Source organism: Strix aluco, chromosome 4, assembly GCF_031877795.1.
Source record: "Strix aluco isolate bStrAlu1 chromosome 4, bStrAlu1.hap1, whole genome shotgun sequence".
Lineage (NCBI taxonomy): Eukaryota > Metazoa > Chordata > Aves > Strigiformes > Strigidae > Strix > Strix aluco.
Window position 1 is genome coordinate 65,744,567 of NC_133934.1, and position 22,337 is coordinate 65,766,903.

Sequence of the window (22,337 nt, forward strand, 5' to 3'; positions counted from 1 at the left end):
TCTCCTCTGTGCTACCAAGGTGAAACCTCTAACAAAAAGAGAGGATCTTGAAGGCACTGCATTCAGTTTAGAGGAATTTCATTTTTCAGCTAACAAAAAACAAAACAGTGAAACATTCATACTGATCACTTTCAGCAAGAGGTAGCTAGTATACTTTCTTAAGTGGATACTTAGAAAAAGCTGGATATTTTCAGCACTGTGGTGTTAGATCTGAAGTTAAAGGTCTCCTGCATTAGGCAACTGATACTTGTTACTCCTTTACTTAAGACAAAGCTTCTCTGCAATAAAGTAACTGAGATCAGAGAGATATGCACGGAGGGCATCAGGATGTACTGAGGGATTCTAAGCAGGTTTGGACTTGGCAGTATTTATATCTTTCAAATTGCAAGTTGCTTTTTGACCTCTTTTGGTGATCACTGTCCACTCAGTATTGCAGTTTTGTGGGTATCACTTTCTTTCTAAATAACAATTTCAGTTTGTTGTCCACATGCTGAAATCAATGAGACCTTTATGATTAGCTTACATAACAGCAGACAGTGCCAGATATGTGTAGAAATTCTGCCACGGTCTCCATGCACACACACTACCTGCAGTTCTTTATCTCTCCATCACTTGCTCTCGTTTTTTCATTCACTCTGCCTCTGCCTAGAAGTGCAGAGCAGGGCCTAAACACATTATTGAGTTGAGAGATCTCTTGACTTTTTCGCATCTCTAACCCAATCACTTGCCTGATAGTTGCTTCCTCAGATAAAGGAGAAAGGTCGGATCAGTGCTTATTCTTCTTTGTGCAGTTCTACAAGGAAATGAGAGTTAATGCTGGTGACTGACTACAGCATGCATAATCTGCAGGTAATCTGCAGCATTTCACTGTTCCTGCTAGCAGTGCTTCAGAAATGCCAGGTTCCGCTGAGCAGTGACTTGTGGCTGTGCTAAGCTGCACGGGTAGTTTGTATTGCTGAAGAATGTGAAATAGGAATTAATGTAGTTTGGCAATCATGGAAGCAAGTTAACTTTTGAATCCAGAAAGTTGGAGATAAAAAGTTATTATTCGTGTGAGGAACAAAATATTCTTGATACAGTACTTGCAGGAAATAATTTTCTTTTTACCACATACCTCATGAAATGTCAGCAATAAATCTTCATTAGATTATGTCAGAATATTGTCTTTTCAGTTTTAAAAACATTTAACTTTGTAAACAGCAGAGCTGATACACTGTCCCAAAACTCTTCCATCTTTTCTTAAACATCAGCGGCTCCATCTTCTGGGAGTGGATGTCAATACAGAGCCTGTGCAAGCTGAAACACTGCTTCCCTGGGAATCTGTTGGTCAGCTGCAGTGAAGATGGTTACCTCTTTTAGGAGGAATGCTTTTGTAACAATCTAGTCATTCCTGTCAAGATTTTAACAATGGTAGTCTTTTTTTATATGACTTTCTAAACAAGATGCAGGTAAAACAGGAAATTAGAAGAAAACATGATGCAAAATAAATGCAGGGAGAGATGATGGATATAGAAGAAGAGTATGGAGTTTTTAAAAATTCTCTTAATGACAAAGTTGCCAGAAGAGCCCAAGTTGAGCACTGTTCCTGCCAGTGCTTTTACTTGGTGACTTTCCCAGAGACTGGTCTGTGTTGTGAAGCCTGGACACCTACAGAAGACCTTGCAGCAGGCAGCCCAAGTCTTGCAGCTGGCTTGGCTAGTCTGTGGCTTGGGTGTTGAGCTGGACGAGGAGGCACCTTGTGTCCTCTCGCTTGTCCTCTCTCCCAGCCCAGCTTTCTGTGGCAAGCAGGCATGCTCAAGTGGCACAGGTCAGAAGAAAATCTCTGCTTTATTTCCTCACATTTCAACATCTCATGTTGAGCACTGAGGGATGTTCTTTATGGGCAAATAGCCTGTTCTGTAGGTGGTGAATTTTTCTTACGAGTTTGGGAGTCACTGTCCGTGCCACTCATCCAGCTGTTGGGTTACACTGTGGAGCTGAATTGCGGGGCTTCAAGAATGTCCCAGGCCCTCTCTCTTCGTCACAGAGGCTGTGACAGCTGTTTCTCCTTCAAAGCCATCCTTTCTTCACAGCCCTGACATTTGATATTTGGTTTTGTCAGGCTTATAACTTACCTTGTTGTCTGTCAAGATTGCTAGTTAGGGAGCTGTCTCTATAGCATACAGTCATCACACACTCACTTCTCCCATGTATGAGTTTATGTCAATTTTAATCTCATGTTGCCCTCAGTCTGTGGTAAAGACTAACAGCATGCGAAGGTGTCACCCAGAAGAGCACAACTCACTCCTTGCCATTTATTCTGGTGATTTATACCCACGTATGGTCAGTTGACCAGTAGTTGACAATTTTATTCAAAGCTGTTTCATTTCCAGTGATGTGAACAGTAAAGCAGCTGATGGCATTAATCATTAAATTCTGAATTACTCAACATTCCTTCACTGTAGAATACTAGTTAAGAATCTGCACTTTCCCCTGTGCAAGTCAGACACAGAAATGTTAAGTAGTTTCATCAAGGCAGAAACAGAAGGTCTGAGGCTATATGGCCGCCAAAACGCAAGGAGAGTCAAATGAAGTATTTGGTGTAAGCCAAGAGGAACTTGCTTTGAGTGAGCAGAGGCAGGGAAATGTCATCAAAGAAACTTCTGTAACCTTCCCAGTCAGTTCAATTACTCTTAAATCATTTCTGTTGACATATCTTGGTAATTTTAAAAAGTGATCAGAGACGCCATAGATTCTAAGAGAAGGAAATGAAGAGCTGGTAATCAAGGTAATACTGTTCTTGTATAGGGCTTTTCATCAAAAAATATCAAAGGAGGTCACTACAGGCAGGACCTGAAACACAGAACAGGAAACCAAACGCAGTCTTGGTCAGCCAGTAGTAAAACCAGGAACAAGGGCAGAGTCCAGGTTTCCCATGGCTTCTGGAGCTTCGACCCAACAGCAGCCATCCCTCCTGTGATCATGACTGTGGTCATGGGGGAGGCTTTGCTGGGCAAATGGTTTACCTCCTGCTAGGTCATTTGGGACCTCAGCCCTTGGCAGGGCTGCCGATTGCCTTGGCTTAGCCTGCAGCTGCTACCTGGGCACCACAGAGGTAGGGTCGATGGGCACTGGTGGGCCACCCTGCCAGAGGATTGTACAGTACTTGTGCAAAACCAGCCGTGCAGCTGCAGCTCACTGTCTGAATTTGAAAGGCCAGCTACTGAGAGCTCATACTGCAAGAGATGCTCATAGGACCGATCCGTGGGGATGTACAGCTGACTGTGGTTCAAGAGGCAGCAATTTCTGTGCCAGGTGAGGATCCAGCCACTTTGCATTTGGGGAGGAGGTCTGGCTATAGGCTGCCTTCAATTCCTCATTGTTGTCTTATGAGTACACCAGTGTGGGAATGTGGGTTCACCCCTGACATTCGTGGTGTGTAAGCACGAGTGTGTTTCCACAGAAGCGCTGAAGTCCCTTGATTAGCAGGTATCTCCCCTTTCCAGTACTCCTCACTGCGGTCTGACAGTTTATTTGCCAGGTTCATTTATTTTGTCTGAACAATTTTTTATGCATTCAGTAAGCAGATACTTCCCCACTTTGTCTGTGGAGTCTCACAGTTGTCAGCACTCTCCCTGGGACAGTGATGACTGACTTCTTGTGCATAGTACTGTTGAATTCAGTGTAACCCCTTTTTACTCTTGAATACTGTGATAGGGGCTGCATGGCCAGTTGGTCATCTGTGATATGTTTCACAAGTTCAGATCAGGCAAATCAAGCTTCCTGGGATGTGACTTATTTATGTGTTTTGTACCAGTATCTTGGAATGTAATTTCTTTTGCTATTATAACTGCAGTGTAAATGCAGCTACAGCAGTCTGAAAGTGCTGCAGTCTGCACTGGTGTTTGCAGCACTTTTTTTTAGATTTGTGTCCTTCTGGTGAGGTTACAGGTTTCCAAAATTTCCTGTGTTTCAGTCACAATAGTATATACAAACTTGCTCCTCATGGGAATCCTGTAGTGGAGCCCTCCAAAGCAATCCACAGACAATGGTGTAAAAAATTGTGTCGAGGAGAAATCTTGAAGAAGACTTGAATCTTTAGGTCAATTCCAGGATCCTTTTTGTTTCTAGGAAAGCCACTCCTGGGAAGCTTGTTGTTTCATGGCACAAGGGAAATTGTGAACATTTTTTCTGACACAAACCTTTGAGGGACCAATGCTATTGCATTCATGGGGAGGAAATACGAGATGAATAATTGAACTTTGGAATAATTGCTTCAGAAGACAGGCAGTCTGAGTTATGTGCTCATTCCTTGTAAAACTGTCCTGCTGACTGTCTGTTCTCAGCTGGTCCTCAAAGGGATTGCGTTTTTAAAAACCATGGGCTAAAATCATTGTGCCAGGTCCCACAGTCTGGACAACTCGGAATGACCTTTTTCCCTGCAGGGAAGGGGAAAGTTCTGTTTAGCCTGACTATAAAAAAAAAACCTCTAAATCCTGCTCAAATATACCAGCCTCTGAACAGTGGTATTTATTTTTCACCAATTACCCATAATATTTATTTTGTTTTTAGGGAGATGAGTAACTTCATTGATGATCTGCAGCTGTTTTAGCCCCCTAATTTATACTCTGGTGGCAGGACATTTCTCACCTTCCCAGACACAAGGAGGGTCTTCAAGAGGAAAATTTTTGACCCATCTGCATAATTCTGCTTTTTTAATTTCAGTTCCACAAATACTCTTTTTAGTACAAAAGTAACCACATAATTCTAATTTATCTCTAAAAAGTAGGGCAGCAGTATTAGTTGCTTCTAAAAAAAAAATAATTTTTCAAAACAAAAACCACCATGAAATATTTCAGTTGTTCAGTGAGAAGTGGAGCCGCAGTTTTATCTCTGGATTTCTGTCTTGTGTCTGAGCTCTCTAATGGGACTTAAGCATCCCTTGTGCTGGGAGTGTTCCCTGAGCTCCTGTATGTATGTGTGATAAAAGGATATGCAGTGTTTCCTTCCTTGTGAGCAGTAATAAGGCTGTTATTTCTAATCACCTGCTTCTTTTCACAAAAGTTCTGGATACTTAATTTCTTTGAGGTCTTTATTGTTTTGCAAGCATTGCTGGAAAGTGGTTAACAGGGCCAAAATTTCTTGGGGCATTAGAACTAACAGAGGGAGCGATTATCTAATCTTTATTTCCTTTGGAAATGGGACTAAAAACACTTGTATCAAAGTTCTGCCTTGAAATGATATGTAGAGATCTCATAGGAGACCTCTGCAGACCTAATTTGGTGCAAAGCCATGGACTGTTTTATGAGGACTCGTTCTGGGCTTTGAAGTTTGCTCTTCCCTGTATGTTTTCTGCAGTCCTTGAGGACTAGAGTTTCGAGGTCTCAGGGGGTTGTCTTACGATGGGTGTTTTCTCAGGCCAGCAGTTGTTTTCAATGTAGTAAGTCTTTCCAGATCACATAAACGTTACATGCTTCCATGCAGCTGGTGGATTTTTTTAATGGAATGCGTTGACTTGTAGGAATCAAGTATATTTGGAGATACCATTGCCCTGTAAAGTATACTACAGCATTTATGTCTCTGGCAATGATGTTGACTTTAGAACTTTCAGATGAAAATTTCCAAAGCAATTCTCGGATTTGGAAACACTTTGCCCATTAATTTTAAGACTGATTTAGAATCAAGAGTACTATTCACATCTTTAAAGCTAAACACATGCCTACATGTGTGCAGAAATGGAGCCTCATTGTTCATGTCATTGTCTAAATATTCTGCCTTCCCAGCCTAAAGCTGCAGAATGCAAAAATGGCTTTAAGTCAAATGCTCAAGTGTTTTCCAAGGACAAACCTATGCTGAAGTTAACGGTACATTTCCTTGAGTTAGAGCTACTGGCAGCAGAATCTTTTAGAAAATGAACAAAAATATGCTCACTCACTCTCCCCACTAAAATACTTTTCCCATGTGTTTAAACCAATCAAAGTGAGCCAAATAGTTGATGAAGCAAATAGGAACAGAATTCGGAATTCATCCACAGTTAGAGTGGCCAGATGTCATAGAGTGGTGGCCACGTGGATGGATGGTGATGGGTCTGTCTGTTGTTAAAGCAAACTCTATCTCCTTTAAATCCTTCAGTGAACTTGAACACACTGCTATAACCTTGCTTTCAGGAACAGCCTCATTTCCCTCATTATGTTTATCAAATGAGTGAAATTAAGCATTCAGATAAGTATTTGCAGGGTTTGAAGTCTTTTTTTTTCCCCAATCCCCTTTTTTATTGGCCTTGATCCAAAGGCTGTTAAACTTGAGAGGAGTCTTGATGTGTGCTTCAGAAAGTTCTGTGTGAGGGAGTATGTGGTGATGGGAAGTGTAGTCTACGTTTCTCCCTGCATGGAAATGATTTGAGGCTTGAATCCTTTTCTGAGTAGACTGTAGTGATATAAGCACTTGAAATAACATATACATGGCCTTGAAGTCCCCTTTTTAGTTTTTCCTTTTTTTTTTCTCAGGTGAATGAAATTTACCACGATGAATCTCTCGGTGTTCACATAAATGTTGTGCTGGTCCGAATGATCATGTTGGGCTATGCAAAGGTAAGCAAGCCTCTGAATCAGTTCTCTGCTTTTGTCTTCTTTGTAATTATAGTTAATCGCATGAAGGGATATGAAAACAGAAGTCTGCTGAAGAGCTAGTTCCAGAGAACTCCTTTTTTTTAGTATGTGCTAAATGTGCTTGTGCCCTCATTGCTGAGGCTGACCACAAGTGTCCCTTTTGTGACACAGGTTCAGGACTGTCTCTGCTTGCTCAGGCTTGCAGACTGAATTACTGCCCTTGTGAGTCCTTCAGCAATTAAATCAATTTAGTGGAAGCAGTCATCTTGGTTGACCAACACAGCTTGCTGGCACACCCCCCCTCCAAGCAGTCTGCTAGTGCAACTATCCCGTTTTCTTGTTTTGTATACAACCCTGTTACTGGGGCACAGCACACTCCTCCACTTTGTACTCTGGGCAGTACTTGTAACAGTACATTGATTTTGCTGATAAAATACACTTAGAGAGTTTTGAAACAAATGCTTGTTAAATTGTTAAGGATAAGAGGAAAGCAGTAATGCTGTTTAGGGTTTGATAAAGATCGTATCTGTTCAGTTTAACTCAGACATTGAATTTGGGCAAGTCAAAAGACCCATTTGATGTTTGTCTTGTAACTAAATTTACTGAGGTTGTAGGCATACGCTGTAGCAAAAAGTCTCACAGAACCAAATGTTTAAGCTGTGTTCATCAGTACACATTCATTGACACTACAGTGTTTTGCACCAGTTGAGGCATTGTCCCATATGTTTATATTATTCACTTCCTCCGCACAGGCTGTGTGTGTCACTACATGCTCATTCATCTCAACTGAATCACTTTGTCGCCTGGCATTCCAGAATGTAAGCAAGTTACAGCAAAAGAAATAAAAATGTCCTTATTCAATCCTAACATCAAGTTCTGTGTTCCTTTTGCATGTTACAGGCAGTTATTTTCATAGATGATGTGAACACTCATGAAACGGTCTTCAAAAAAACCCCTAAAGATGTACTATCACACATGCATGGTCACTATTAACATACACATTTTCTTTTCTCATAGGAAAGAAGACCGTCATGACTTAAGAGTGATAGGCTATTAGGAAGAGAGAAACGGGGATCTGGTTGATACCCCAAGAAAATCAGAACTTGTCTGAATTTCCTACCTTTAGGAGCTTCTGGGTCTAATCTGTTGCTCTTTCAGTCCATTAGCTTGATTGAAAGGGGGAATCCCTCGAGAAGCTTGGAGAACGTGTGCCGCTGGGCGTATCAGCAGCAGAAGTCGGACCCCAATCACTCTGAGCACCACGATCATGCCATCTTCTTAACCAGGCAAGATTTTGGGCCTGCTGGTATGCAAGGTAATGCAGCTGACCTGGAGCAAAGCTATCCGGACTTGGTGTTTCTTGGCTAGCATCCACCAGAAAAGAGGAAAATTTGAAAATTGCATTGTTATGTGACCCTGAGACAATAAGCAACGTAGGCTTTTATTCAGCAAATACTTAAGGAAGTGTTCAGTTTTAAAGATGTACTGAAATCTGGTCCTGTTGGGGAAGGCATGTACACTCATCATCATTTTCGGTTCCTTATTCTGGCTTTAGCAAAGGCTCACATGGACAGCCTGAGCATGTACGCATGACTCTGTTGTGGAGAGAAAGTAGTGCCTCCCATTAATTTTACATGCTTTTTAAAAAGCAAGTAGTCCTTGCCATTTATATCTAACTGTAGCAGATTTTCTTACTTGACAGGTGTAAGTAAATATCTATTTACTTTCTTCAAACACCAGGTGTTTGTGTGTGCAGGAATCATTAGGAACGCTCAATGCACTTTGCATTCAATTTTTATTTTACTGCATTGTTCACTGTAGTTTTCTTTTTATAGATAGCATACCACCTACTTTGATACCTGCATTAATCTTTATGACTTAAAGAAGTAATGATAATGGGCAGTAAATTTACAAAGTATGATTTATGTTAGTGCAGATAAAGAAGAGTCTGGGTGAGACCATGTTTTGGCTGTCTAGCTGGAGATGTCTAGAGATTTGTGTTCAGTACCTCCATGCTCCCTTCACCTTTCAGGGAGAGATAAGGATCTAAATTCTCCTTCAGCTCTGGGCTGGCATGCCTGGAGTGAAACTGGTTAGGTTGGGATGTTAGGTAGACTTCCGTGTCTTCAGAAAGATTTTAGCTTTTACTGAGGAAAAGGCATGCAGTATCCGCCAGGCTGTATGTAGATGAAGGTATTAATATGAACACATGCAAGAAATCCTAACCCATAGCTCTACGTTCTAATTGAACAGGAATCTTGTGCATTTTTGGTGATAAAAGTGTAAGTGCCTGAAGTAACACAGATGTCTGTGAAATTGATCCAAGCACGTCAGAGCCATTTACTCTGTTTGACAGCAATTGCAGACAGAGAAAAAATTTACAATCAAAAGAAAATAATCCTAGGTTCTTCGCAAGTGGTAAATTTATTGGGGGGTCTTGTTTAAAATAAATGTAATGAGCAAAAGAATCAGACATGACTTCTCTCACTAGGATATGCTCCTGTTACTGGCATGTGTCACCCGGTCCGAAGCTGTACTCTCAACCATGAGGATGGGTTTTCATCGGCTTTTGTCGTTGCTCATGAAACTGGTCACGTGTAAGTCTAACTTTTATAATTAGATTACCAGCAAAATATGGTGCTGCATCTCCTCCTTGCTTCAAGTGGTTTAATTTTAATGGTTATATGAAAGCTATCCTAATTTTATTTCCATCCCCCTGGAATGCATCAGTGGTTTAAGCAGTGAAGAGATAGGTGGGGGAAGAAAGGAAGGGGAAGAGAGACAGGAAACTTGTTTCCTCTAGGGTGGGGAAGAGGTCAGTAAGAAACCTGGAAGGCCCAGGCAGTGGAGGCAGTAGTTTGTCAAGCATCCTTGACTTCTGTCTTCTCATTGACTGAAAGTGCAGATTTGTTAGATTTGGCACCTCTTCAAGAGTGATAAAATATTAGGTTGGGAGTAACTGATTAAGCAGAGATCTCTGTTAGCTGTCTGGATTAATTATGTCAGGCACTGGGGATCTGATTTTTGTCTTCCTTAAGTAGTGCAGGCCACTTGTTCAGCCACTGGGAGGAATTCAGCCCCACTGGAGATGACTGGGACACTTGCATTTTAAGCTGTACAAGGTGCATGCTTTGAGACGTAACGTGCTACCATGTTGTCTCTTTTGAGATACATGATAACTAGCTCTGTGTTTAAATAGGTGCTTTTGATAAATGAATATACAAACATGAGCAATCAGTGTCTGAATGAACTGCTCCCTAATGGGCAGAATTGTTGTTTTCCTTTATCTGAAGCGTAAGAAGTCATCATCATCTAGTTAGTTCATTCCAGGTATTACAAATAAACGAAATATAGATGAAAGAGTATCCAGAGAGTCCCTAATGGTTTGTCATCAAAGAAGATCAGTTTGAAATGCAGGTGGTATCTGTAGAATGCAAAGAACAATTTCACTTTGCATGCTTACGTGTGCATGAGAAGCTGTTTTCTTTACAGTTGTTTTACCAGTTGAAGAGCAGAAACTGCCTGGGCTCTGATGCCAATTCTGTGTTACAGGCTGGGGATGGAGCACGATGGGCAAGGGAACAGATGTGGGGACGAGACAGCGATGGGGAGTGTTATGGCTCCCTTGGTGCAGGCTGCCTTTCATCGTTACCACTGGTCCAGATGCAGCGGCCAAGAACTCAAAAGATACATACAGTAAGGGCCTGTCAGCACTCGGCGGCCGTTGTTTTACTAAAGAAAAGAGAAATCTTTGTAGTTCCTGGGTGTGGGGCCAGTGTGCTGCCGTCTGCTAGGCAGCAAAGAGGAGAGGAGAGGAGAGGCATTCCCAGCTTGAAGACCAGGCACAAGTGTTGTAAATGAGACCTTTGACTGTGTAAGCCAAAACCTGTGGAAGCCCTTTTTGTAAATACAGCGGTACTGAGGAGTGGGGTCTTCTGGGGTGGCCTGCCCTCTGCTCCCCAAAGGGACTCAGCCTTCAGAGGCTTCCAGAGGGATGCTCCATGCTTCAGTACAGTCCCCATGCCTCTGGTGGAGCAGTTTTCTGATCACCATTTTCGCCATTCTCTCTTCTGTTCTTTTTTTCTGTTCAAATCTATATTAGAAAAGCTATAAACCAGGACCAACACTTCCTTACTAAGGGCTGTACTTAGAGCCACATTGCCTCCTCTGGGGGATGGTAGCAGGAGCCTCTCTGGCAGACTTTATGTCAGGTAGCTGGTGTTTTCCCTAGGTTTTTTATTTCACTAGGATTTATGCTGTGAAACTGGCAGGATGAAGCCCTAAACTCAGAAAAGTTGTGGAAGGAGAAGGTGGCATGCATGTGCATGTCTGAATTAGGGAGAAAAGGAGAACAGATCTCTACTCTGCTGGTTCTAGTCTCCCTCCATGTATGTACCTCTTCATCCAATTCTTACCCAGGCTTCCTCTTCCATTGCAAATAGCTGGTTTTGCCAGTCAAAACTGAGTGAAAACTTCATGAATTGACCCACATCTCTTACAGAAGGAACCCTATTTGTAACATAAAGCATAAAATAGTAATTGATTGAGACCTTAGAGCTTAAAGTGAAATATCCCAGTACAGGAGGAACAGCTCACCAGTATCTCTATTTTAAGACATCAGAGTTAAATAGGAATGAGAAAAAAGCAAGCCATATTCTTGCCCTTTGCATAGGCAGGGCTTCATCCTTGTCAATACAGTGGATATCAGGTCAGAAAACCTGTTCTCAGACTACTGTCCTGTTTCGAAATGCCATAAAGTCAGCAGACAGGCCCCCTGTGACTACGGTGGGCTTTGTGTTAGGCCTGGTATTAAGACCAGGTCAAAGCACATTGAGATGTTGCCCTTTGGCACTGAGAGTGGAGAAGTGTTTGTTTTCTACCTCTGGTGACAGGAAAGTAAAGTGCAAATTTCACTAGGCCAGAGCAGGGAGGGGCTGGAGATGCCTCTACACAGTCTCCAGCAAATGCAGGGATTTTGCTGTAGGATCTTCCCACCCAATGCTCAGTCATATTGCAGTGGGCAATATTCCTACAGAAGGGACTGTCTGTGCTTTGGAGAGCAACAACTATGTAAACAGAACAGAAAACAGGTTGGAGAAAAGGAGTATTGCCTTACTAAGAATAAGTACTTTGATCTTGATCAAAACCAAAAATTAATACATCTTCTCTTGATTTTTTTTTTTCTGTGTATCTGTCCACAGCTCTTATGACTGTCTTCTTGATGACCCTTTCGAACATGATTGGCCCAAGCTTCCTGAACTGCCAGGCATCAATTATTCCATGGACGAACAGTGCCGCTTTGATTTTGGCGTTGGCTATAAAATGTGCACAGCGGTATGTCCAAAGCAGTCATTGTGAAGACAAACGTTCATTCAGCAAGTTGGTGTCTGGTCTTATTAAAGAGCTGCAATATACACCTCTTCTCATAATTGAAGAACAGTTAAACAGATCTGTAAAGAGGAGCGAGAAAGATTTACGGGTGAAACACAGTCATCTGGGTCGTTTGGTTTGATGGTCAAGTGGATGGCAGCGTGGTCCACATCACACAGACTTGTGGTAGTGATCCCAAGGAAGAAGGGAGAAAAATGTCCTTTTCCTCCCACTTCTGGGTGTCTCCTCCTTTCCTCTTCTCACCAGCTCAGGGCTAGAGAATGCAGGGAATAAGCACTGCCCCTTTCTTTCTGAAGATACTGTACTTATTGGTAGCCGTGTGTGTGAGATGAATTGACTGGGTGGGTTGAATCCTTATCTGAAAAGTATTAATAAATTTCATCTCATAAATGTTCTGCATTTCAGTTCCGAACCTTTGACCCATGCAAGCAGTTGTGGTGTAGCCATCCAGATAACCCATATTTCTGTAAGACTAAAAAAGGGCCTCCACTTGATGGGACAGAATGTGCCCCTGGAAAAGTGAGTATTGTGTTTTTGCTATGTTTGTACTGAAAAAAAAAAAAAACCCACCACCAAACAGTTGCATTCATTTGGGCTGAAGGGCAGAGAGGAAACCAGGGAATTGCCCGGCATCCCCTGGGTGGAGCTAGAGGAAGGGAAAAGAGGGAGCTGTGCTTTCCCACTGTGATATTCCGTGAACCGTACAAGGTTTGCTGTAGCACGAAGTAAATTTTGTACATAGAAACCCCAGTTGAGCTGTAACCCATCCTCAGCCTCTTCTGTGACCTTTTTGTTATGTTTTTTTGGATTCTTGTCTCATCTGCAAAGTGTGCATAAAGTGTCTTTAGAAATCCATGGTAACAGATAATGCTGTTACTGTAGGACAGCTGCTTAGTGCTTGTGGTCCAGACATCCTGTGGCTAAATGCGTAGGCTTAGGATTAGCTCTTTATTTTTCCCTTTTAATATCCCCATTAGTGGGTGTCCTGCTGCTAATTCATTGTTAATTATAAAAGTATACTTAAATAAATGTTTGTTTAGCAAATTCCATGTATTTTGAGATACAGGAGAGCCTCTTACACCATCTGAGTATGCCCTGGCCAGCAGCAAAACAACACCCTGCCCAGCGACTAGCCCTCTGTTCCAGCCTATTTGCATAAGTGTGATATTTCACCAGTATGAGGAAAAAAAAGAAAAAAAATAATAATCCCCAGCAAAAACTTTATTCTGCTAATATTCAGAACATAACAATTCCTTCAAAAATGTGGTAGCGACTAAGATGCAGATGAAAGAAATACTTATTTAAATTAAGTGAAGGGGAGGGTAGAACGTGTTGAGCTTCATATGTCTGCCCATGGAAGGGTTCAGGTTCAGGTTTGGCAGGGCTGCCTGCTCATTCATGGAGCAGACTGCCTTCAGGGAGGGGGATCAAGTACTCTTGGGCCGGGAGTACGTAGACCCTCACCCCCTTTGCACCCAGGAAAGTTCTCTGAGATGTCCCTTCTCAGCCCATGAGCTCACTTCTGCGTACTTTTAATTTTACTGCAATTATACATTTGGTTTGGGTTTTGTTTCTGTTCTCATTTGTTTTCCTTGCCCGATTTCTCTCAGTGGTGCTATAAAGGTCACTGCATGTGGAAGAATGCTAACCAGCTGAAGCAGGATGGCAACTGGGGACCCTGGACCAAATTCGGCTCCTGCTCACGAACGTGTGGAACTGGAGTTCGCTTTCGGACACGCCAGTGCAACAATCCAATGTAGGTCTTCTGGCTAGATGGTAGTTCCAGTCAACTGGGAATTGTTACAGGTGTCGGTTTAAATGGCATTTACGTCTTGGATGGAATCTGCCAAAATACACATTCTGTTCAAGCCCCTTGAAATTATGGCTTTTTGCAGGGAGCCAGGATCATTTTTGGAGAATCCAAGAATTTCCAGAGGAAAGACTTTCGAAAACCATCCAAAGGATTTAGCTGATGTGTAAGAGAGTGAAGAGTGAGCTCAGCCAGCTGCAGGATAAATTTAGATAACCTCTAATTGTAAATGAACTATTGGCAGCATGTATGTGCACATGTATTACTTCTGCATTTCAGCATATGCCTTGGGGATGCATGGGCAAGCACGGAGGTTATACTGCGAGTGTGTATCTCTGTGCAGAGGAACTGCTCTGTTTCCATTTCTGTCACTTCACATGCCTTTTTTGAAAAATTGTCTATTAAAAGAGTGTGAAATTTCACCTAAGACAGAAGCAAAGTCCCCAGAGCTAACGTCCAGAGGGTTTTAGAATCTCTTGAATGTTTTCTCTTCACAGGCCCGTTAATGGAGGTGAAGACTGTGCTGGTGTCAATTTTGAGTTTCAACTTTGCAATACTGAGGAGTGTCCGAAGCACTTTGAGGACTTCAGAGCGCAGCAATGTCAGCAGCGCAACTCCCACTTTGAGTATCAGGACAGCAAGCACCACTGGCTGCCGTATGAGCACCCTGACTGTACGTCCTGTTATTTGCCTTTATGACAAGTCAATCCTGGAATCTCCTAGAGCTTGGAGGGAGGGGGTCTTGTTCACCAGCCATGCAGAGACCAGAAGTAATCAGTGTGTAGGCAAGACTGAAAAGCAGGAAAAAAGGATGGCCCCAGAAGGAAAGAACCGATGCCATGCGAGACAGTTGTCATTTCCCCAACCCTAGGCCAGCTAGCTTCCCCAGACTTTCATCCTCTTCTTGGTGAGAACAAGATGTATCAAGAGGCTTGAGGCTCTCAGCTCCTGCTGGAATAGTTGGTGGGTGCTCGTAGCATTTAATGCACTGCACTGTCAAGCTCTGGCTCTCTATTGTTGGGGCAAAGTGTGGAAGCCTGCTGGTTGGGTTGGGAAAAACTCTTCCTGCCTTCTCTCCCATACAGCTGCTCGTTTGCCCAAGTGCAAAGGGTCCATGTTTGATCACAGCTGCTGAAAGTATTAACAGTGTTTTTCTAATGGCACCGCTTGAGAAGTCCTTCTTCGTATTTTCCCACTCTTTTATAGATCCATCCACCTTGGCCTGATTCTGTCAGTCTTCACTACTAATTAATCTAGCCCAGTAATTATCTTGAGTGACAAGGACAGCCTCAAGCCCAAAGACAGATTCCTAGTTTACTGAAAGATGTTGCAGAGCTGCTGACATTTCTTCCCCAGGTATTCCCTGAGATACCCTTTACACAGCTGGCTAAGGAGTTAGATTCAGACATTAACCAGGAAATATGTGTTTGTCTGGTATTTTCAAAAAAGGATAAAGAATGTTAGAGATCCAAATCCTCTGTGCCTTTCACCTGGCTTTAGCACCATCTTCTCAGGGACTCATTTTTCTGCTGTCATTTTTCTGCATCCCTGTGATTTTGTAAACTCAGCCCTGTTCCCAGTAGGATTGGAGCAAAAGCTGCTGTCAGAATAGTCAAGAAACCAGTCCTAGGAGCCTCTTTAGAAGGGAACAATTTCTGTGAGAATATCACAAAGTGATAGACCCATAATTCACAGAAAAGCAAATTAGTTGCTTTTTTTCCCCCACAGCTGTCTGTTAAAGGTCCTTTCTATCTCTATTGTATTCTCTTTACTCCTTTAGTGGGATATTTTTCTGAAGCACATCTGAATTGTTGTTCATGTGTGCAGTTACTTCTCTTTCCTACACAGCTAATAAGAGATGTCACCTGTACTGCCAGTCCAAAGAAACTGGAGACGTTGCTTATATGAAGCAGCTGGCACACGATGGGACTCGCTGTTCCTATAAAGATCCCTACAGCATTTGTGTTCGTGGAGAATGCGTGGTGAGTGATGGCTTCCCAAGGTCACCCTTGAGTTTCAGCTGTGCTGTGTTACGGAGCAACTCTGGTTAGACTCAATCAGAACGACTCAGTCAAAGGTGCCGAGACAGGCTTTGCAGATGTTTCTGAATTAAATATTTGCAGCATCACATTCCTCGTAATTCCTTGAGATTTAAGTTAAATTAGACCAACAGCACAGACCTGTTCCACGGAAACACTCCACATCTCTTAGTTTCCTTTGCCTTTTTTGCACTTAGTTTCGTGACTGAATAGAATTGTGTCCGTTTTTCTCTCTTGCCCACCCTTCTTAGTCTTGAAGTACAGTGAATATAAAGCAAGAATCACTTCCTGTTTTTCACATGAAAACCATTATCCAGCACCAGATTTGCAAGTAATTTGTGTTTAAATAAAACAGGTCAGTGTTGGGTGCTAATTTCCTCTGTGCATTAATTTTGCAATGGCTTCCCACCATAACTAAAACTGACAACCAATGACAGAGCCTTCTCTTTTTTTTCTTCTTTTGCTCTTCCTTCTGCAGAAAGTGGGTTGTGACAAGGAAATTGGCTCCAATAAGGTTGAAGATAAGTGTGGTGTCTGTGGCGGGGATAACTCTCATTGCCGAACTGTGAAGGGAACCTTTACCCGGACTCCCAAAAAGCTTGGTAGGAATAGCATTTTCGTGCCTCTGGGTATAGTTTCTGTTGTCTCTGGTGTTTCTGTCATATTTACTGCTTTTGCAGACCAGGCAGAAATCCAACCTACTTTAAGGTAGCAAAACACAGGTTGTAAGCTGATGTGCAGAAACAGTTTACTCTCTGATAAAGAGATGGGCATCTTGAAAAGTATACTATTTCCGTCCTTTGAAGGACCTGTTAGAAGAAAGCTTGATCAGTCAAGTGTATCAAGAAATACCATGAAGAGCGTGTTTAGTTCTTGGTAAATGCTGAAGCCCAGCCAGGCAATGTTTTGATAAGTGGGGATACACTGAGTTCTGTTAAACAAAAACAAACTGTTCTTCTCACAGTGAAATGTGGAAGAAATCGAGATAGTTTGCCTGACACCAAGTGTAGCATGCCTCTATCTGTAGGAGTACTAAAGGAAACATTTTTTTTCTCCCATTAAAGATTAAGCTTTTCACAAGTTTGACTTCTCAAGCTCCTCAAAACTTAGGAGTTTTAAGTGGAAGTCTGAATTTCTATGCATATGAAATGAGCATATGGATCCTCATGTCAAATTTTTTTTTATGATGCTTTCTCACAAATTATAGCCCTTTAGTCAAATAAACAAATTAAAAATAAATTCAGCTGAATTCTGAACCAAATATATAAATGTTTTGGCAGGAATCCTGATTTCTCATACCCCTTAAGTGGTGTGACTGAGATCCAGTGGAACATATGATTGCATTCTGCTCACTCAGAACTAAGAATGACCAGGTTAAAATTTTCAGACTACAGTCTGGGGTATTTTGCAACACATTCCATATCAATAATAATTCAAGATCTCATTGGACTTTTTCAGAAATTTATATTTAGTCAGTTATTTGTTAAGCCAAGGCAATATTATCCTGTACATTTTGCTCTGACTATTTTGTATTTTAAGGCTTTCCTCTATTGCTTTTCTTTTTCAGTCTGGGAAAGCTACTCAGGGAAGTATATCTCCTGTATGACTGGGAGCAGTTATTTCAGGAATATCTGTCTGATAGAACTAGGTGTTTTAAGACAAAGCGGAGAAAGGCTAAGGGACAGATAATGTGGATATCTGCATCAACAGTTTAGAGGCTGGTAATCGCTGACATGAAGCAATCTTTACTGCAGCATTAGTATTTAAATTTGGACAGTGAGCAGACAAACTAAACTTGGAAAAGATAAGTTCATGTGTGACTGGAAATAAAATACATTAAATATTTTGCTGAAAATATTTACTCATTATTACAAACCAATCAGGAAAAGTTTAGTGATTGTAATTATCAAATTACAGTAGAGAGCCTTTCTGAAAGGAATGGTTCCCTGGAGTCTGATGGATTGGACACGGATTAATGCAAGAATCGTTCAAACTTTAGGAGTAATGGATTTAAGACTGTAACTTGAGCCTTATAGATAAGCCTGTATATTTCTGGAGCTGGCAACTGCTGCGCTTTTCTTACCAAAAAAAAAAAAAAGTAATCAGCAGAAATAAGTGCTCAGCCTTCTAAGAGCATTTATGATTTTGTCACTAAGAAAATGATTGGAATTTTGGGGGCTGAGAGGATATTCATGTCAAACTTTGGATCCAGTCCAATAAGCACTTTCTCTAATGAGTCTGGTTCCTGTTCTCTGTACCAGTGGTTTGCAGCTTGTAGCTCGCAGCCCACGTACTGTCTAAGCTTGTGGTTTGGCTTACTCCCTGGGAGATTAACAGGACAAACGAGAGGCCAGCAGAGGCTAAAATATGCTACTGGCTCCACCACGTTGTGGCTCAGCATCTCTGCCTATGGGCCACTGAGAGCCACTGCCTGTCTGACAGGGTGTCGGCATGCAACTGAGTGTTTGCACAGTATTTTTGGTGTCTGGGAAGCATGACAGTGAAAAGTGGCAGGCAGTCCTAGGAGATAGGTCAGGGAAGACTGCTGTTAATCAGCCACTTATCTGCAAACTTTCATGAAAGTGATAGAAGTGTTTATGAAATGTTTATTGTTTTACCGTGAGTTTGGCAATCTAGTCATTAAAAAGACTAATTGACCTCTTCCAACAGGAAAACATTTAAGCAAGAGGTGCCAAAAAGAATTCGAGTTTCTGGAAAATGAAATCTGCAAGTATCCAACTTAAAATCACCTACCTGAATTATCACTGGTCTGACTTTCATTGACTACTAACACTTGCTAGATGTGTCTAATTCTACTTTAAATGCATTTGAACACATAACGTAATTTATACTTCACACTTGTAAAGACCATCTGGCTGACAAACGTAGTCAATGAATAACAAGACTTGGCTCCCATAGCACTAATTACAGATGCTCTATTTAAGGGAAGACAAGAGGAGCGTTTACATTGCCCAAAGGAGCTCGCAATATTTCCCTTTCTGAAACAAAGGAGTCTAAAAATACACTGGGTAAGTGTCAAGTGCTTGTAGAAAGAGAGGCATCCATGGCAACTCGAGAGTTCTTGCTGCAGTTCTGATCTCCATTCAGACATCGAAAGATAACGCCAAATCAGGCAAAAGCTTTATGTTTCATATGCTCAAGAGATGATCAATGAAAAGATTGACAAACGCTGTTTGCGCAGTCACTCATCAGCCAAGACTATGATTTTACATATTCCTACCTCTTCTTTTTCTTCACTTAGATTTTCCAAGGAGCTGTAGTACGTCAGCTACATGACAAACTACCAAAGTATTTGTTAGTCCCGAAGTCCCTGGGACAAAACAGAATTAGTTAAATGTTACGTCTTGTGTTCGCAATGCACAAATAAAAAAACTCCTGTCGCATCTGCACTACTTCTGTAGCAGGGCTGGATTACTCGGGAAGATTGCATAGCAGAGTACAAAACAGAGAGAAACTCAGCTCTTTAAAAAGGAATCTACAGTGATTTATCAGAATTAAATCTCCAGTTGTTAAAGAGAAAATAATAGCAATATGAAAATACCATGCACTAAGCATGCTTACGATGCTCTTGATTAAAACTGGATATAGAAGTGCCTGTTGACAGGTCCCTAGGAGGGATTTTAGTCTTCCTAATGACAATATTTACTTAATGTTACACTAATTACCTGTGGTTTGGGCTGATAAATAATTGAAATCTAAAATAAGAATCATTTTCTTTGGGAACAGGTTTTTCTTTTTAGCTGTAGAGAGTTGAATTCAGCCCTTTCACTTAAGCAGTAGCAATTTGATGCATTTTACATTCACAGTTGTAAATAGTTTGGGTTAACTTCCATACAGACAAGCCTTTTCTGATGCGTAGAGACAATACACTCTGTACTACACCCACCTTCCTGTAGTCTTTGATGTCTTGGAAGTATGCAGACACACTTAAGACATAAACATCTAACATGACAATAAGTAAACTTGAATCTAACAGCTGGGCTGATGAGTAATTTGGAAAAAATAATCAGAAAGACTTGTGTTTCCCCCCCCCCCCCCCCCCCCCCCCCCCCCGGGTATTCTAAGGAACATAGGAAACATATTTTTGCCTGAATTGTTAATTGATATGGCCTATAGCAGTGTGTAGCTAGACAGGTGAGAAATAGATTTGTAACTCATTTGTTTTCTCTCCCTGAAAGAGAAGAAACACAAGGCAATCCTGTCAAATACGTTACAAAACTATTTGCTCCGTTTCTTTCTGGCACTGCTTCTCAGTTGATGATGGATGCCCTCTTCTGCAAGTAGAAGCTGGGTCATGTAGTGTGCTCCTAACCATGGCTATTACTTTTTCTTTCCATCTCTGCTTTCTCCATTGACTACTACACATGCCAAAGGGTACCTTAAGATGTTTGATATCCCTCCTGGTGCTCGACATGTGTTTATCCAAGAAGACGAGGCTTCTCCTCACTTTCTTGGTAAGTGTTTCTCTCCTCAGGTTTGGCTTTGAGGCATGATGAGAAGCACGGGGCAGTCATGCAAAAGAACCTGAGAAATGAGATAACCAAATTAAAGTGTTTTGGGTAAATATGTGCATTCAAAATTGCATGTTAGGGACAAAGTCCTAGAGCGTAAACTCAGCAAACAAGTATTTACTTCTCATTTGAACTCTTCAGAATATTAACCTGATCCCAATTTGCATGTTTACTAACAAAAGGCTGTCATCGCTCACATGTAAATGGGCACTGCCAGGGTAAAAACTATGTATTCTATTATGTGAACAAACTCAGTATCTTTAATTATTCTTATTTGCTGCAGATTGTAAACAACAGCTATTTTAATGGAAAGAAGATTGGGCAACTTGTGATATATTTGCAGTCTGTTTCATTTCAGATTTTTCTTACGTAGGACAGTTCATACTGTTGTCAATCAGTTTGTATCTTACTGCTTACTATTTTCTAACATTTAGGGGATTTTTAGCTCACGGGAGGAGGGGTGAGAGCTTCTGTGGGTTTTAACAGCCTTGTAATCAGCTCCTCATGTGCTAGGGCAGTGTCTGAGTTGCAAACCCTTCAGGCGGAGTTAGATTAGTTACTAAAAAGAAGTAGGAATAAAAAAGAAGAAAAAAAAAAAATTGTTTCAACTATGATAATGTCAAAGGGGGAAACTTGGCTTTTGAGGTCCAAGAGCTTCATTTTGGACCAAGTATAGCCTGATGGTAACTTTCAGAGAAGCATAGCTTTGCATTGACAGCAAGTGGCTTCATGAAGCTACTCACTAGGTACTGCAGAGCTCCTGCATTTGGATTACTGTAATCACAGAAACCTGTAAGATTTCTGCATAATTTTTTTTATCATGTTTTATAGTGCATTGGAAAAAGTTGGACAAAAGAAAAAAAAAGAGAGTCTATCTTTCAGATTTCTAATGTATTGGCTTCTAATTGGAGCATAGTGATAATAATCCCCACACGATGTGACTTTTAAGGTGTGGTGCAGGAACACAAAACCAAGTGGTTTCTCAGGGGTTCAAATGCCTCAGCTCTTTGCTTACTGACTTTAGCATCTGGTACATACATATGTGTGCAAAAGAAACTAAAATGTGATGAAAAAGTTGTCATTTTCATAGTCTGAGGAAAATATAGCACTTACTAGTATGTTGGCTTTTCTTGCAAAAGGCCTTCTATAATATCTCCTGTCAAGTTTGACATAAGCTGCCATGATTGTTGGTGATATGATGGGAGGCACGACTGGCACTGTTTTCAATCCTTTTAGCAATTAAGAACCAGGCTACAGGACACTATATTCTGAATGGGAAAGGGGAGGAGGCCAGATCCCGATCTTTCATCGACCTGGGCGTGGAGTGGGAGTACAACATAGAGGATGACATAGAAACTCTACACACTGCTGGGCCCTTGCACGATGCAGTGGTGGTGCTGGTAGGTTGCATGTCAAGCAGTGGGAATATGATGAGTTTGTCTTTCATTAAAGGTGCATGGCCAGCACGGAGCTTGTTCTGAGATAAAACACCGTGGTGTAACACCTTTCTGAAATACATGTGCGGATGAGACAGCTGATAGCCTGAAGCCCTTTTCTCATTAGCTGTAACCGGCTCTTGGAAACTGCTGCCTCTTCATGAAGTGGTAATATGTCAGTCAGAAGCCCAATATTGCATTGTCAGACATCAGTGGGACACTTTCAGTGGACCAAAAAAGGGCATTGCATGTGAAACCATATCTGAAACCAGCCCTACTCTTTAGCCAAGTAAATGATGTGACCACACCATCCTTTCGTCCTAGATGATGGTGTCCTACTTGGCCAGCTAAGAATGCTAGCCTAGAAATGTATCTCATTTTAAATGGCTCTGCGTTGATCTTACTATTGTTAGTTCTAACTGTGAAGACAAAAACCATTTTTTTTTCCCCAGTGAGTTAACTAGCAGTTTCCGTGTTTCCCCTAAGAGCCAGGCCTTGGTTTCTTTACTTTGCAAAGGAATAAATAATAGCTCTGGTTTTGT

At 41.6% G+C, this 22,337-nt stretch overlaps 1 protein-coding gene across 1 annotated transcript in view; it reads left to right on the forward strand.

The window, feature by feature from the left end:
- Nucleotides 1–22,337, forward strand: part of ADAMTS3 (ADAM metallopeptidase with thrombospondin type 1 motif 3) — a 126,377-nt gene that overhangs the window by 93,276 nt on the left and 10,764 nt on the right. Inside the window, exons 6-17 of the mRNA XM_074823377.1 lie at nt 6,486–6,569; nt 7,746–7,902; nt 9,079–9,184; nt 10,140–10,283; nt 11,789–11,921; nt 12,384–12,497; nt 13,589–13,734; nt 14,286–14,461; nt 15,637–15,770; nt 16,306–16,429; nt 20,222–20,302; nt 21,596–21,759. Coding sequence (XP_074679478.1) covers nt 6,486–6,569; nt 7,746–7,902; nt 9,079–9,184; nt 10,140–10,283; nt 11,789–11,921; nt 12,384–12,497; nt 13,589–13,734; nt 14,286–14,461; nt 15,637–15,770; nt 16,306–16,429; nt 20,222–20,302; nt 21,596–21,759 — 1,563 coding nt within the window. The remainder of the gene's footprint in view (nt 1–6,485; nt 6,570–7,745; nt 7,903–9,078; nt 9,185–10,139; nt 10,284–11,788; nt 11,922–12,383; nt 12,498–13,588; nt 13,735–14,285; nt 14,462–15,636; nt 15,771–16,305; nt 16,430–20,221; nt 20,303–21,595; nt 21,760–22,337) is intronic.